This window comes from Melozone crissalis, unplaced genomic scaffold, assembly GCF_028551555.1.
Source record: "Melozone crissalis strain CALT ecotype California unplaced genomic scaffold, PUWL_Pcris_2 ptg000005l_1, whole genome shotgun sequence".
NCBI classification, from domain to species: Eukaryota; Metazoa; Chordata; class Aves; order Passeriformes; family Passerellidae; genus Melozone; species Melozone crissalis.
In genome coordinates this window covers 67,783,998-67,796,349 of record NW_026535783.1, presented here as the reverse complement: position 1 = coordinate 67,796,349, position 12,352 = coordinate 67,783,998, and the positions used below count along the sequence as shown (strand labels likewise).

The 12,352-nt window shown below is 35.0% G+C and overlaps 1 protein-coding gene across 16 annotated transcripts in view; it reads left to right on the top strand.

The window, feature by feature from the left end:
- Positions 1-12,352, top strand: part of PPIP5K2 (diphosphoinositol pentakisphosphate kinase 2) — a 48,074-nt gene that overhangs the window by 9,601 nt on the left and 26,121 nt on the right. For 14 of the 16 annotated variants that reach the window (XM_054287998.1, XM_054287968.1, XM_054288077.1 and 11 more), the window contains exons 2-11: positions 2,296-2,659; positions 4,189-4,384; positions 4,737-4,827; positions 5,773-5,858; positions 7,148-7,302; positions 7,654-7,755; positions 8,435-8,596; positions 9,712-9,833; positions 11,201-11,302; positions 11,857-11,943. In XM_054287998.1, the coding sequence (XP_054143973.1) occupies positions 2,516-2,659; positions 4,189-4,384; positions 4,737-4,827; positions 5,773-5,858; positions 7,148-7,302; positions 7,654-7,755; positions 8,435-8,596; positions 9,712-9,833; positions 11,201-11,302; positions 11,857-11,943 (1,247 nt within the window). In that variant the 5' untranslated portion in view covers positions 2,296-2,515. The remainder of the gene's footprint in view (positions 1-2,295; positions 2,660-4,188; positions 4,385-4,736; positions 4,828-5,772; positions 5,859-7,147; positions 7,303-7,653; positions 7,756-8,434; positions 8,597-9,711; positions 9,834-11,200; positions 11,303-11,856; positions 11,944-12,352) is intronic. The other 2 variants (XM_054287975.1, XM_054287990.1) reach the window with 1 other exon arrangement.

Here is a 12,352-nt window from a genome sequence, read left to right as displayed (position 1 = left end):
ATTCCACATTCTAAGGGAAAGAAATTTTTTGTTGGCAGAATTGATGAATAACAGATACATAGCAAATGCATTTAAGAAATAAATCTTTTTAATCCTCTTCTGTGAGCCCAGGATTCTTATGCTCAGAACTCAGTTTCAACTTCTGGGTCTCAAGTTTTTGTAATTGTATTGGGGTTAATTTACCATAATACTTTATTCCCTGATCATCTGCTTTATGCCCAGAAATGTCTGCAGTATCTTTAAGATGAGGCAGGGGGCAGGACCAGAGCCTGGAAACACTGGGCATGGGCTCAGTTCAGTCTCTCTCTCCAGTATGTTCTGGACAGGGGATGTTGCTTTTCTGATTGTTCTTTTGTTGGATTAGGTTTTTAGGGTTTTTTACTAACTTGAAGCAAGAAGGGCCTTCCCTTCCTGAACTTCCCGAATTTCCCGAACTTCCCTTCCTGGAACTTCCTGGAACTTCCCTTCCGCTCCTGGAACTTCCCTTCCCATAGCGTGGAGGCTGTATCAGGAATCCTCTCAGCGGCTTTTTGGGTTTTTGTTTCCTTGGACCGTTTTTGGCTTGTCTTGTTTTTCCTTTTGGCCTGTCTGGGGAGCCAGCAGGACCACCCTGAACCCGAAAGCTCAGGGGAGCTGAACCAAAATGAGAAAGGACATTAAAATCCACCAACTTTGGCTGCTGCAAGGAGGAGGCCCATGCCAGAAATTCAACAGCTTTCCCATCTGCTCTGGGCTGGTATGTGATCTCCTCTTCCCTTTCCCAGAGACAAAAGGGACAAACCGCCATTTTACTCCGGGGCATGCCATCAGCCTCTGTATTGTCTTCCCTGGGCATTTTTCTGAGCTTCTTTTGTTAAGCTGTTGGTGGGTGTCTGCGTGTGTGCAGAGTAGGTTTCTGGGAATTCATATCTAGCATTTATTCAATCCTTTTCTATGCCTTAGGGCACCCTAATGCCTTTTTGTTTGCTTGTTTTTATTTTGGTTTGTTTTTGTTATTAATAAGCAGGTCTTTTGAGTTTTTTTCACTTTCACTTGCTGGTGTCAATTTCTCTCATTGGCAGAAGAAAAAGGAGTTATTGAAGGGCTTTTTCTCTTTAGAGGAAAGTGCCCTCATTCCAGGGCATTTTCTCCTGAAACTTGTGGGTAAACAGTGCTGTCTCTCCAAAACAGAGACAGCATTGTTTACCCACACCTAGCCTCTGAATTAGGACAGGTTCTTTCTGGGCAACTTCTGCTTTTCTTGCCATCCCCTTTCATGGCTGACCACTAGTCAATTTACTATTGCTTCACTTAGTTCATAGGACAGCCAAAGTAATTTTCACTGATACTTAAAAACAAATTCAGTTCTGCTGAGGCATCACTGTTGAATGGCACTTGCGTAATGCCGTACAAGTGAACAATCCAACCCGTTGGATCAGATGAGCTTCTAAACTGCTTGTAAAGTAACTGCTTCCTAATTTTGTAAGTAGTAGTGATACATTGTTTATAATCTTATAAAGCCATATACATCTCACAGCATCAGTGACCTTGTTAAAATAACAGATGCCTCATCTGTGGGTCTGTTTCTGTATATAAGTTATTTTGCCAATATTTTATTTTCACATGACAGGTTAAAAGGGTATAATGTGTGTTTGCTTCACTGGTACATTAGTGGTTAGAAGTCCTTTTGTCAGAAGGCAGTGCTAGGGTCTATCTCTGTAATTTTTAATTTTTCTCAGTGAAAATAAGGCAACACTTTGTTGCAAGCTGCCACATTGTGTTTTCATAAAAAAGATTCACTTGAGTTTTAAGACTAGGGTTTTTTTAATAGTCCTAATGATGGATTTATGTTTTTCACTAGCACAGACAGTAGCAAACAGACAGTAGTCTGTTTGCAATTGTCATTTGATCACAAAATTTCTGTGGAAAAAACAGCCAATGCCATGGATAGTGAATTAAATATTGGAGAATATTTTTGTTGTACATTTTCTGTAAAAATACTCTCCATTTAAGCCTTCTGAAGTTAGGAAAAAATTGCATTTGCATAGCTTTTAGTTCTGTGAGTTTTATTTTCTGTTTTTCAAATTTATGCGTGACTAGTTTGATAGTAATTTTGAAAGTGTTTCTCATGCTCTAAACATACATCTGAAAGTGTAGACTATGTGTGGTGCACGTGTTTTATTTCTGATGCTTTGCTCAGAGGTACATAATTGTCCAAACACTTTTTCTAAGTAAAAAGATTTTATTTTAGATCCCTTTATCAAGTGTGTATGTTTTTTTTTGTTTTTGTTTTTTTGTTTTTGTTTTTTTGTGTAGCACAGTGGGTTTCTTGGAGCAGCAACTCTGATCGGTAATGAGCAGATGATAACAAGTTAAACAGTGCCTGGTAAACAACGCAATCACAGTGGCAACAGTACACAAGCAACATCAAAGAGCAGGGGACTTTGGTGTCCCCATGTCAGTAGGAAACATGCCCAGGATCTCAGCTGCCAGAGTGCCTGCAATTTTTCCTTAGATTTCTATAGGTCTTGTAGCCATGTCTGTTAATGCAACAGAGAATGATCCTCCCAGATTCTTTGTGGGTGGAGAAGATGGAGAAGGATTATTGGATTCAGCCAGATCTACAGATTATGAACACTTCTATGACCATGGGGAAGAAGACGAGGAAGAGTATGACTCTGTAAGTACTGTAAGAGCACTTGTTCACTATTCTTTGTTCTCAAGCATTATTTTTTTATTTCCAATTTTTTTTCAAAAATGGTTTATAAAAATATTTTTCAAAATATTTTTCAATATTTAATTATTTTTCAAAAATGGCATTAGCTCACATAAATCTAGTACTGAACTGGTGTTCTGAATTGAGAAATTGTACATATTCAGATAATGATATGTCTGTAATGTTTGGAAAAGAATATCAGAAAATTTTGTATACCTTGAACTGTGAAGTAGATGTGCTTAGTTTTAGAGAATTTCAGGGCAACTGAGGTTGATGTGCATCATTTGGAGACTTGATTTGGATTCTGGGAATGAACTTGATGATGGCATAAGCCTCTTTTATTTATTTGGATAGTTGGAAGCAAAAGAATTACTGGGAATTTTTCTTTTGTATGCTGTCAACTGCTTCAGAGTTAAATTTTGTTTTGCTTTTTTTTTTTCCTCTTTACTTGTCTTGGTATATTAAAATTGCATGCTAAGTTCATCTTAATTATGCCTTAGTTTATTATATCTATAAAGGGTTCTGAATTGTATTTTGAGCACTGTGCTCACTGATTTTTAGCTTGCTTAAGACAAACTCTTAATTGTATTATGCATTAGTCTTCATGTCATTTTTTTAACTCTGTGTTGTTTGTTCTTTTTGCAACATTTCATTTTATGGAATAGATGACATTTTCACTAATTGTGAATTTGTCTAAAAGGTTTAAATGCAAGACAGCGTTGCTAAGGCACTTCCTATGATTAAAAGTAACTTGGAAATGCAGAGTAGCAATGCAAAATTAGCAGCTCAGGTATCTCAATTCAGTGAGCCTATTTTGGCAAGGTAGCTGGCTTGGTTTACAAAAAGCATGAAGTTGATTTAAAGGATTGCTCTGTGGGTTTTTTGTTTGTTTCCTTTATGGAGCAGAGTATGCTGGCTGTTGCCTTTAGAAATGTCACTGACAGAAAAAAATTACTGAAATTTTAACGTGAAAGTAAATATAGAGTATGCAAAAAAAGTGAAACTGTTTACACACTAAATAGTTCAGAAATCTAGAAAAGTAGTTTCTTGTTTTCTAATATTACTTTTCATAATTCACTTGTAATATTAGGTGATGAGAGGCCTTGTGACTCTTAATTAGACATTAAAAAATGACATAATTGAAAAATCAATTACTAGTTCATTTCAAAGTAAGCCATAAATACGATTTTGTTCAGATCCAACACTCTTGACTTAGCCTTTGTTCGTGTCTGTTTGTTCCTGGTAACAATACTCAAAAAGAGTAATATAGAGCTGTTAAACGGTTTCATTCTTGAGGCATTTTTTTAGGATTTACTGTGATATGCTGTTATGCTGCATTTTGTTATATTGCTGATTAACAACTAAATTAATGATACCATGTGAATTTTAAGAGAAAATACCTGCTCTAGTATTGTGCTGCTAAAACCCTGTTGTGTTTCTAAAATTTAGAACACATAAAAATTACTTTTCCCTTCCCCCCGCCTCCTTTCCAGCCACCAGAAAGACAAATTGCAGTTGGGATTTGTTCAATGGCTAAGAAATCAAAGTCCAAACCAATGAAAGAAATTCTTGAACGCCTCTCCATGTTTAAGTATATAACTGTGGTGATATTTGAAGAGGATGTTATTTTGAACGAGCCAGTAGAAAACTGGCCTTTATGTGACTGTCTCATTTCTTTTCACTCTAAAGGTAAATCTTGTAATAATACCATAAATAATTGTTTCATCTAAATTATTTAAGCTCTTTGAAAGTCCTTTTAGGTTTTTTGTCTTGCAGTTTAATTGGATTTTCTTAGGAAGTGATTCTTTTTTCTTCTTTACTATAATACAACTGACTTCTAAAGTGTGAGTTTATTAAATTATACTGTTTACATTGCTTGAGAAAGTCTTGTCTGACACAATATAAGAATAGCTGTCCCACTGGTAAATACATTTGAAGCCAGTGGAAACAGTGATGTAATCCAAAGGCTCAAATTCTTTACTAGTAAATTAAATTACTGTGTCTTGTAATTTTTATTTGTTTTTCTTAATAAACATTTTAGGGTTTCCACTGGACAAAGCTGTAGCTTATGCAAAACTCAGGAATCCATTCATAATCAATGACTTGAATATGCAGTATCACATACAAGACAGGTAAATAACACTAATCACCTTTTAAAGCAAGCCATTTTTGTCAGAGACTATAAAAATTTGTTGTTATTGCGTAGCAACAGTTCCAATGTATTGTCCCTGCCCATGGTGGAGGGTTTGGAATCAGATGACTTTTAACATCTCTTCTAATTGAAACCATCCCATGATTCCATGATTGTATAGTAGTTTAAATAAAAGTACAGCGAATGTTACACTTTATTAATGTATGCATGGTTTCCTGGAGTGTGTCTCCAGGTGTGTTTTTTTCTTTTGCTCTTTTTGCATTGATGTATCTGAAGATTTACCAAGTTAGAAATTTGCTGGTACAATTTTCTAAAGCTTAGCAAATAAAAAAAGTTTAAACTCTTAAAGTACATATAGGATAGGTATGTATAGCAGCTGTACAAGCTCAGATAATTGTAGAATTCATGTGATTTACAGTAATTTTTTTCTGTAAAGATGATACTTAACAGAAGTTGTTGGTACTCAAAGGTCATGTGGTTATTGAAAGCAAATTTTCTTTTGGAGCTAAGGTCATGCATAGCAAACATTAATAAAACAACAGTAAACAAAATACATGAACACTGCATCTGAACAGTGAGCAGACTTTCTATTTCGGATGCCTTCAGTTACTGTTCTGTGTAAAGTTGAACAGTTGAAAATCTCCTTTAACAACACAGTTGTTTTGTGCAAATGTCTGTTGCACTGCCAGATAGGAAAGGACTGGCATTGCAAAGTGCATTTTTATTGATGTTGAAGAGATCACTGCAAGGGTACAGCTGTGTCAGTGACCTTTAAAGCATTATATTGGTAAATAGAGTATTATACATGTAACCTTACCCTGTGTGATTTGAAAAAAAAAGTGGGTTTTTTTTTCTTCTCCTTGATTGTAAAATGCAAATATTTGCAGGATTTGGTGGCTCATTTCTTCATGTTCTTTTCTTCTAGAAGAGAAGTCTATGGTATTCTTAAAGCTGAAGGGATTTTACTTCCTCGCTATGCAGTTCTGAACCGTGATCCAAACAATCCCCAAGGTAAAAAGAACAGAGAAAAATTAGCATCTCACTGTTTCCACTGGAGAACAATATGGACATAGTGGAAAGCTAAATTTCACTGCTTAGACAATTCATTTTTGTGGTTTGATTTCCACACCAGCATTTAAACTGTTGTTATGGACTGACCTTTACTGGCTGTGGAGTGCAGTATATGAAAGAAAAAAAGGAGGTTGAGGCTGTATAAGCACTGTTCAGCATTAACAAAAACATCAAGACTTTTGTCACAAGTTCAAAACATAGCACCATACCAGCTGCTGTCAAGAAAATTAACTCCATCCCAGCCAAAGGCATTACAAGTATGCAACTGAAAAGTATGATTCTGACACCATACATGTTACAGACATCATGGAATAACTAGAATATAGGGCCTCCTTACTCAAACTGAGCTTCTAATATGCCACTAAACAGAGCAGCATTCAGGATATTATAATAACCACAATTATTAGTAATTTTCCTTTGGAAAGTAATATTGACAGAAACAAGTCAGGCTATTGAATTCTTCCCCTTCTGAGTATAAGCAGCCATATATTTGAAATCTGCAGATGCTGTACTATGAATATAAATTTGAATCAATTTTTTGTGTACCTGCAAAAAAACCTGAACATTTTCTACTAAAATAAAAACTTCAAGCAACAGTAAGAGATTGCAATGACAGATCAGGAGAATTTTGCATTAAATCTTTTTTTTCTGTGTGATCTATGGAAAAAAGGACACATTTATGCTTCAAAAGTGGAATTAAAGCTGCTGCTTGCAGTGAACCAGTATTGAATACTAGATTCCTGATTGCTGATACCAGAAGACCTAATTTTACGTTCAGGGTGCATTTATCACACAGATGAGACAGTTCGAACTCTATGGAAGATGGCAGTGGCAGCTGACACCACACTGTGTATATAATTCACCTGCCAGCTCCCTGAAATTCCAGAAAAGGGCACTGGAAAAAAGAAGACAAATAGCACTTCCCTCTCTTCAAAACACTTCAAATATACTATCCTATGCACCTTATGCACCTGCAGGAGACAAGTTCCTATCTGACACTGAGGAAAAAACAGCAATTTCAGAACATAGTATTTAAATAACCTAATATAGAAACGGTACAGCAAAAATATACTGCATGTGATCGTCAGTCATTGTGCAGTCAGTAAAAATCAGAGAAACAAAGATGTTATAGAATATTATTTTTTCAAACTGCAAATTAATGTAAATCTCTTGATAATTGTATGCCATTAGTACACTGTTACAGCTCCTTTCTTTGCACTGTTCTTCAGAATGCAACTTGATTGAAGGAGAAGATCATGTGGAAGTGAATGGAGAAATTTTCCAGAAGCCCTTTGTAGAAAAGCCAGTTAGTGCTGAGGACCACAATGTTTACATTTATTATCCAACATCTGCTGGGGGTGGAAGCCAGAGGCTTTTTCGAAAGGTGAAGTTATGGTACTAAAGCTATTGAAAAGTTTTAAGTGTCTAACAGGATTGCAAATTCTGTCATGTCCTACTTGCTTAGGAATAGCGGCAAATCAAAGAAATTTTAGGAGAACATATAGATTGAATGAAGGTGCATGTTTCTTGCCGTAGATGGTTAACTACTGCAGATTCTTAGCACACACCATTAATGTACTTCTAGAATCTTATAAAAGTCTTTTGGCATTGGTCAAAAGTTTGCTTCATTTGGTACGTGAAGTGTTTTCTTAGTACAAGTGTGTTATTTTAGGTGGTTTCAAAGTTTCTCGAGCAGTATTCTTTGAGTTTTTTAATGGAAAAATGCACCTTTCAGATTGGCAGCAGAAGCAGTGTTTATTCTCCTGAAAGCAGTGTGAGGAAAACAGGCTCCTATATTTATGAGGAATTCATGCCTACAGATGGAACTGATGTGAAGGTATGACAACTGTGCATTCTTATTTATGTTTAGAACAATCAAGTGCTCAAAGAGCTTGTCAGTTTTAAATCTTGGTCAAGGATTAATTTTAATTGAGTTTTACTACAGTTCATAAGTAAAAAATGCAATTCTGATTCTAGCTATACATGGTATTTGTAATGTAGAGTAGCTATAGTTTGCATTGTTAGAATCAAGTGCTGGAGGCTTGCTGCCTGACATATTGTCATCTTAAAGCTGGGCAGATCCTTGCTTTGTTTTGTCCTATCTAAAATGTAAACCTACTTTTAAAATTAACATAATAACTTAATCCTGCGGCCAGATTTCTGAAAATAAACTGAAATAATTTTCAAATTAACCTGTTCTCCAGGTTCTGCAGATGTTTTGGAGAAGAAACCATTTACATCTTTGTACCATCATAACAGAGACATTAATTTTTATTAATTGAGTTTTTATAATTACTCTTTTTCTTGTTTTTTCCCAGGCTGTCAGTAAATGATGTGTGTTCTCTGAAGGCAGAGAATGCCACTGAGGAAGATACTTTAGTGTGACCTTTTCAATGACGGAAGCAGCTAGTATCTTTTGATGTTGTTGTCACGTTTGAGTTATATGCATACATTTTGCAAATTTATGCAACATCATTTAAATACACTGGATCAAGAGCTCCTGTTTTTCAATACAGGTGTACACAGTAGGTCCAGACTATGCTCATGCTGAGGCCCGGAAGTCTCCAGCTCTGGATGGCAAAGTAGAACGAGATAGCGAAGGAAAAGAAGTGAGATACCCAGTCATCCTGAATGCAAGAGAGAAGTTAATTGCTTGGAAAGTATGCCTTGCCTTTAAGGTAAGCTGATTGCTTTCCTATCTGATCAAACATTTAGTGTTAATTAATTGGTTGTTACATGAAACTTCCGTAGGGGTTTAGTGCATGAGCCAGCAGTGGTAATTAGTGCAGAACTCCTAGGAAGGTGGAAAGTTAAACTTCCATATGATATCTGTTTTTAATCAAGAGGGATTTTTCATTTAATGTATTGAAAAGTTCTGGATAAGTTGCTCGGGTTGCATTAGTTCCCTGAATTTGCATGTTGCTATTGTGCTTTGCTAGCCCACAGTGTTTGTGTGTAATATTTTTACATGTTTTGATACTAGTTTCTGAGTTAGCAAAACGCACTTTCAATAAAGTTTTTGTAACTTCTGTTGCGTAGTATTTTCATCAGGTACAGATTCACTGTTAATTTGGTACTTACATGATTAAGTACTTACTTGAATAAATTGGTATTAGTTTGATAGTTTTGATTTTTATATCACTTTAAGATTGCTGTATAGTTACAAGGATTCTTTTGTTCAAAACATCATTTAGTCTCTTACTCTCTTTTCACCTGTTTTATAAGAAGGCTTTCAGTCTATCTCCTTTACCTGAATGTGACTGTGGTGGCATTCTGTAGGGTGTGGACCTCTATCCGCAAAGTGGGCTTTGAGATCTTAAAAAGTAATCTGCTGAAAAAGCTTCTAGTATTCTCTACTAATGATGTCAATGGTATGTTAATGTCAAAACTATCTTGTAAAATTTTAACAAAAATGGTTTTTCAATTTTTTTTGTAATTTCTTGCCTGCCATCCTTAAAAACCATATGTAGTGGGAAACCACTGTCAGAAAGGGAGACTTATGGGCCCATGGTTGCCGTGAGTCTTGAAGTTTGTGCTCTTGTGAACTTGGCCTTCAATACTAATACTACTAGGAATATGCAGGAAGGATAAAATCAACTTGGAGATAAAAAGTTAAAAACAGGAAGATGTTTGAACTATGTGGGTGAACCTGACATGGAACTAACATAAGGTAGTAAGCATAAAGTGTGACAACATGTTTTGGTCGTGTTTTCAGATGAATACCTGGTTAAAATATAAAATTTGTTTAGAATAAGCAATCCTAAATCACTTGAACTTTTATTCTTTAAAACAGCAAACAGTTTGTGGCTTTGATTTGCTACGTGCTAATGGACAGTCCTATGTCTGTGATGTGAATGGCTTCAGTTTTGTGAAAAACTCCATGAAATACTATGATGATTGTGCTAAAATACTGGGGTAAGAGTTTCTTGATTTACTTCAGATTTGCTTATTAACTTCCTTGTATATTATTGTAGTTTATATACTGCCAAATTTCTTCTTATTATTTACTTATTACTATGAATTATTTCTTATTACTATTAATATTATTTCTTATTACTATTAATTATGAATTATTTATTTAAAATTAAATATCACATTAAAAGTCATTAACTTAAACAATTAAAAAATCCTTAAAAAGAATCCTAAGTCAATAAAAAATACTAACTAAATTCCTTATTCCTAAAATTATTCCAGACATCTGAGTTTTTAAAAGTGCTTACAGCTAACTGAATAAGTATTTTGAAATCAAGATTAAGTTCTTAAAGGTAGCTGAGATCTTTTCAAGTAGTGAAGTGCTGCTGGATGGTTGTGACTGCTGCGGTTAAATGTGTCCAAATTGCTGTACATTGTCCTTAATCTGAAGCTGGTGTATACTTTTATGTTTGTGGATTTCATACTTGTAAAACCAAACTGAAAAAGAATCATGGCGTCTTCTATCATACCATCTTGTCTCTGCCACTGGAGGCAAAAAAAAGTATAATGAGGGATCATATAGAATTGGGTATAGAACTCTATGCCAAGGAAATGTTGTCTTCAAAGTAGGCTAAGCACCTTGTGACTGGCTTTTCAGTAAGATTGCACTGATGAGATACAGCATAAATTTTGCATGATCTAATGGTCTGGAATTTTTTTATGTTAAGGAATTTGCAAGTTTTTTCAAGGTTTTTAGCAATTATATTTTGGCTTATTCTACTTTAAGATGGACCTTTTTTGCCGTCTGTGTTACTGGTTCTTACTGGTAGCTATTAGTCTGAAGTTCAGTGTAGTTTGATGAAACCTTTGTGCAACAGAACATTATATGTACCATCCTTCTTGAGGTGGAGACTGCATTGTTATTTTATAGTTATAATGAGAGACAATACCTATTTTTCCAGTTTTATCACAGAAACTACTGGTAGAAAATAGCAGTTAATAGTGGTTTGGTGATTATTAGGCACTTTTAGTTAGGCAGCAAGGCCAATTGTCAGCATATATAAATGGACAAGAGTAATTCCTATCCAAGGAACTCTTAAGAACTGGAGCTGAAAAACTGAAGTTTTTTACAAATACAGGGCCAGTAGTCTAACTCTCCTGTAGCAGTTGTAATAGCTCTAAATTATTACGTGGTCTTTATTATGCAATTAAAAGAAAAATATGTACGGTTATACATTCATAGCTGCTAGTATTCTAAAACTACATTAATAAAAATGCATATATGTAATCTGTTTAGAGTTTGCATGCATTGTATAAGCTGTGCTTTAAACTTACTTGATTTGGTTTTTTATTTTTAACTCCTATTTTAGAAACATCATAATGAGAGAACTTGCTCCCCAATTTCAAATACCATGGTCAATTCCTTTGGAAGCTGAAGACATTCCTATTGTGCCAACCACCTCTGGAACAATGTAAGAAAATAGTAGCTACGCCTAAATTGTGCAAACTCCCTATGTAACTTTTGTGTGAATCTTTTTTTCTCTTTGCAAGGTGTGCCCACATTGGTCTGTGAATGCTTGTTTTGTGTGCTGAAAACAAGGAAGGAATCACAATTGCTATATCAGCAGTCAGAGTTTCTCACCCTTAGTCAAGCTGAGTATAGAACAGCAGATTTTATAGTTTAGTGTCTGTTATACATAGCTTCCACTGCTAATCATTGTTCCAACACCGACTTAATATGTGCTTCTAATAAACATGCTCTCTCATTTAATGATCCTCAAAATTTTTGTTTTAAAAACTACTTCAAATAGATATTCTATAGTTACTAAAGTCTTAAAATCAGTTTTTATATTTTGTACCTTACATCATTTTCAGTTAACCTTGTATTTTTGCATATACTTCCATCACTTCTGTAGTTAATGTCAAATGACTACAACTTTGTCAATTGTCTTGATTGTAGTTGGTTTAATATTAAATAAAAGACCCTTGTGTACAGACTTGTGAAATACAACCCTTGAAATTTCAGGATGGAGCTTAGATGTGTTATAGCTGTAATACGCCATGGGGATCGAACACCAAAGCAAAAAATGAAAATGGAAGTAAAACATCAGAGGTAAATAAAATCCTTGTAAAAGTTATTTCCCATATTTTAGAGTATAGGATTTTGGGGCTGAGCAAGCAGTGAGTTAACCAGGAATTGCACAATTGCAAGTTGCTTTTTGGTTTTGTTATCCTCTAAATCTAACAGTTTTAGATGCTACAGATAATTGCAGGTGTGCAACCTCTCTTTCTGACAGGACTGTCAACTTATTTGTGCAGATTTCCTTCAACACATGCTGTGTCTTGTTTGTGTCCTGTTTGATTTTATGGAAAATGCATTTGTGTCTATAGATGTCTTTATTAAAAATAATGCAGCAGAGAATATTTCTGGTTCTCCATTAGACCATGGTTTCTGCCTTCTGCTTATTATCATTACTATTCTTGTATGCAATGTCATATTACTTTTTCTAGTAATTTTTGGC